General features: G+C 46.0%; 1 protein-coding gene across 8 annotated transcripts in view; it reads left to right on the top strand.

Moving 5' to 3' along the window:
• Positions 1 to 139: 139 nt before the first annotated feature.
• Positions 140 to 4,567, top strand: part of KDM1B (lysine demethylase 1B) — a 70,022-nt gene continuing 65,594 nt past the window's right edge. For 5 of the 8 annotated variants that reach the window (XR_009262754.1, XM_058732888.1, XM_058732887.1 and 2 more), the window contains exons 1-3: positions 140 to 297; positions 617 to 660; positions 3,791 to 3,890. Coding sequence is in view for 7 of the 8 variants with exons in the window: in XM_058732888.1 (XP_058588871.1) it covers positions 3,804 to 3,890 (87 nt within the window). In the remaining variant the exon portion in view is untranslated. Of the gene's footprint in view, positions 298 to 616; positions 661 to 826; positions 969 to 3,790; positions 3,891 to 4,567 lie in introns of those variants that run through there. The other 3 variants (XM_058732890.1, XM_058732892.1, XM_058732891.1) reach the window with 3 other exon arrangements.

Here is a 4,567-nt window from a genome sequence, read left to right as displayed (position 1 = left end):
GGAGTCCAGACCCCGCCCCCCGCCCCAGGCGCCCCGGCTTGCGCAGCGGCGGAAATGGCCAGGGCGGGGCCAGCGCCGCGGCAAAGGCGAAGGCGGGGACCCTACTCCTCCCTGGTCCCGCCGGCTCCTCCCACTCCGGGTCACGCCGTGACAGGGGCGGAAGCGGCGGCGGCGGCGGCGGCCGAGCGGGGGCTGCGGCTCGCGGCGCGGATCGTGCTGTCCTGTGCGCGCAGCGCGCGGCTCCGGAGAGGCGCCGGCAGCCCGGGCCGGCGTGCGGCGTCTCGCCTGCGCTCCCAGGTGTGGGGCACGCGGCTCCGGGGGCGGGCGCGGGGGCGGCGGCGGATTTCGGGTGACAGCTCCGCACAAAGCGTTTTGGCTGGGGTGCAAGCTGCCTTTCTCCCCTCGTGCAGCGCCCCTCGCCCCGGTGGGAGGTGGACGGGTGCGCCGGGGGCTGCCGGCGCCCTCCCCGGATTGGAAAGGGCGTGCGGGGTCCGAGGACGGGGTGGGGGGGTGGGGGATTCCCGGGCTGGAGTGTTGCAGCGACCGGGTTCCCGGATCCGTCGCGGGGTTGAGGGTCTCACCTAATCCCCCCCTACAACGCTTCCTTTCTGTGCAGCGGTGCCTTCTCCCCCCGACTCCTTGCACCTTTCCGGCGCAAAGGTGAGCCCCGGAGGCTGTTGCTTCTCCGACTTTGGAGAAGAGACGAGAAAGCTTTTCGGAAAGCGAGGCGGCTGCAGCTGGCGCCGGGAACGTTGGGGGTCTCTCCTGGGGACTGTCAGAGCCCTGTCACCTGGGGAGCGTCTGCCGCCGGCGGCGAGCCCACACTCCGGGGGTAGGAACTCCCTGGCTCGTCCTTCCCAGCCGAGGTGTGGCGGCGGGGCGCCCTCACAGCCCTGCAGGTGTTGTAGGAATCTTCCCGGCGCAGCCACCACGCGTTCAGACACGAGCGGCATTGCCAGGTTGCTGGGGTAACTGCTCCGGGCCCGGGGACCCGGTGGGGGCGGCCGGGGTTGGGGTAGCTGTTAGTCAACAGCCTGGCAGCTGGCAGGTGAAAGAGGAAGGAAGAGAGGCAGGCCCAGCTGTAGAAAGTTAGGGTTCCGTACTATGGAATCTTGCCAGCTGGAGGCCCAGCCCTCCCCGGGGTGGGGTGCGGGAGTCCCCAGACCACTCCATTTGGGGAGCTCCGTCACTCCACAGGTATGCACACGACCCAGGGCTTCTGCGTTTTGTTTGGTGGCTTTAAAAAAAAACAAAAACCAAAACTCTATTGTAGTGGAAGAAAGGGGGCGGGAAGAAGGTATCTTCAGGAGGTACACGAGAAAATGACTACCAGTAATTCAATGGTCTTTCAGGCGGTGAAAGTAGTCCCTAAAGCATTCAGGCAACTGGACTGGATCCATATTTCGGAAAATTTGATTGGCATGGGTGCAGTAAGGTGCTAGGCCTACCTTGTTTGAAATGACCCTGAGGGCAGTTCTTGTTTCTGTTGCCTCTGAAGAAGTTTCTGGTAGTTTATCTTATTTTTAGAAATTGTGCTGATGCCGCTGTAAATTTTTATTTCAATCAAAAGTCTTTTGGATTCAGATATTTGTGAATCCTGTGGTTTTTTTTTTTTTTTTTTTTAATATTCAATAGACTACTTCAGAAAAAAACCTTGGGAATTATTAAAATAGAAATCTAGACACTGATAGATATATCCATTTATTTATCCCCGCAAAAGCCCCTCACTTTTTTCATCCTTTTGTCATGTTAAAAGAAAACCAAAGCAATAAATTTAAATTTAGAAATATATGCTTATGTAATTATATTAAACATGAAACGAATTGATAAAGTTAGATGTGTTTATCAGTTTGAAAAACCAGGTGAGAGCACTTTCAGCATACTAATTCGTTAGCACTTGCGATCAGTATTTCTAACATTATATTTAAAGCACAAAAGCTGTAGCCTTTCCAACTTAAAAAATTTTCCCTTCATCTTAAGCCTCAAGAATCCAGTAACAGTGAAGACACAGAGCTGACCATGTCAGAAAAGGACGAGGGTGTATCACTGTTAATTCTGTGATTAAAGTTGAAAATGTAGTAACACTAAAAAATCACTTATGTTTTTTTCTCGACAACAGACTTAACAATGGCTTTTATAGCCAGTGTTTTCATTTCCTCTTAACCATTTCTTGAATTGTATAATTTTTCATTGCAACTAAATACATATTTTCCAGTACACAGTTGGATTAAAATGTTTGTTGAAGTTTCCAGAAACTATACTTACTTTGGAGAATGCTGGTATTTCTAGGTGATAGAGCCAAATGTTGCATGGAACTAGGCTGATGATACTGATGTTCCTAAACCCGACATTAGACTCCAATATTTTTGCTGTAATCCTTACATGTTCCATACGTTTATATATTCTATGTACATATTTACAAGTGCTTTATCTGTGGCTTTTTTTATGAATAACATAGGATGTACGTATTACATAAAGAGATTTATTAGCGTGGACAGCCTTTTGAAAATATAAACGTGATCCAGAAAGCTTTTGGGTATAAGAATTACAGGTAGACAGTAGTTCTTCTAACATTATTAGGGCGTTATCCAGTGGTATAACGAGTGGTGTAGAACCAAAAGGCAACTTATTTGATGCTTAACTGTAATGCATTTCAGAATATGTATAGAGATTATGTGTTCATAACTAACATAATGGTTTTGAGAAAGTGAAGACCGAGTCAGAGGAAAGTCATCTGTAACACTGATGTCAAGATTCCTGAGAGTTGGTGTTGTCACACATGATGTTAGTAATCTGTGAAAAATGCTCTTATGAATGTTAGTATAATTCACGGATACAAAACAGTAGGATCACAAGGCCCTCAAAGCTTTTATCCAAGATGAAGATTATGTTTGAGGAATTTGTATCTTATGATAACACTTTTCCACTTTCAAATTTCTTACCCATAGATATGTCCTATTTTTCATACTATTATTGTGTGTGTGTGTGTGTGTAGTAATATGATGGATCAGGGAAGGAATTGTGTGTTAATTGTAGAATATGTTATTGAGTACTTTAAGCATTTTTCATTATTTAATTTAATTTAATTAAAAATACTAATTTGATAATTCTTAATCTTTCATGATGACTATGCATTGTTTTTCTTAGAGACTTTTGTTCTTAGTGCTTGTTTAACCATGCTGTTATTAGACTAGTTTGAGAGCTCATAAATTTTTCTAGTAGAAGATACCAGTGACTGTTTAACCCAGATTCCTAAATGCAGTAATGACTGGACAGCGTGCCTGAGATTTTACTGAGAGGGAACCAATGAGTTTTCTTTGTGAAGTATAAGATCAAAATTCAGGAATTACTAAGAAGATATAGTAAGGGAGAGAGGAATGGAACAGACAAAATTCAGGTGGTTTTACTCACTGAATTTTACAAACAGTAGTGTAATTGGTTTATTGGTCATTGGTGTGTTTCTTATTTTTATACTTTGAAATGTATATGTTAGTAACGGACAACATTTATTGAGTACAGTACTTACAATATGCCAGGTCAGGTGCTTTAATAGATTATCTTAACTGCTCGCACCACTTCTGTGGGGTACACTCTTGCTGTGCCCATTTTATATACGGGAACACCGAGGCTAGGTCTTAGATTAAGTAGTTTGAAAGCAGTGGCTTCACACCAGGGCAGTCTAACTGCGGAGTGTATGCTCTTACCTAGTAAACTGGATAATAAATTTGCTCCGGAGGGTCAAAAGCGTTACTATTTACTCATTTAAATTTTTTTTTTTTTTTTTTTGAAGATTTTCTGAAACAATGGCGACCCCTCGGAGGAGGACAAAGAAAAAGGCATCTTTTGATCATTCTCCAGATAGCCTGCCTTTGAGGAGCTCCGGTAGGCAGGTACCGCTCATTTGTTCACTGAGTGCACCTGTTTGGTTGTAAGTACTCTCCACACCCGGCGTGGGGCTTAAAGTCACAGCTGCACGCTCTGCCAACTGAGCCATCCTGGCACCCCACGATGCACCTGTTTTGAGCACACGAGATTGTGACGATTTGGGCTGAAGTATTAGAGAGGAAAAGATATCTTTTCAGTCCTCAAGGAACTTGAAGCCTAGTGGAGAAATTCCCCTCGGAACGATCACAGCACAGTGTGATAAAGGGCTAGCGTGTAGAAAAACGGTACATCTGGCGGAGGAACTGCAAAGACAAAGGGGTAGAGTGTGAATCAGCACGGGCTGTTCAGAGAATCGCAGCTGTGTGGTTGCTCCCAGGATATGAGCTGCGGCCAGATCATGCTTGGCGTGGTGTCGTTCACAGGAACTTGGACTTCAGCTTGGAGCTGGTTGGGTGCCGTTGGCGGGTTCCTTGCAGCCATCTCTTTTCTACGGTTTTGTTTTGTCTTTAAAGAAAAATATTGAACGATGCAATTCTTTTTCTAAAGTTACTCAATTTTGGGGGGCTGGCTCAGTTGGAAGAGCATGTGACTCTTGATCTCGGGGTTGTGAGTTCGAGCCCTATGTTAGGTGTAGAGATTACTTAAATACAAAAACTTAAAAAAGGTAATACAGTTACTCAAT

The sequence above is a fragment of the Neofelis nebulosa genome, chromosome 6 (genome assembly GCF_028018385.1).
Source record: "Neofelis nebulosa isolate mNeoNeb1 chromosome 6, mNeoNeb1.pri, whole genome shotgun sequence".
Classification (NCBI taxonomy): Eukaryota; Metazoa; Chordata; class Mammalia; order Carnivora; family Felidae; genus Neofelis; species Neofelis nebulosa.
Note: the sequence above shows the minus strand (reverse complement) of the source record. Positions and strands in the feature narration are given on the sequence as shown.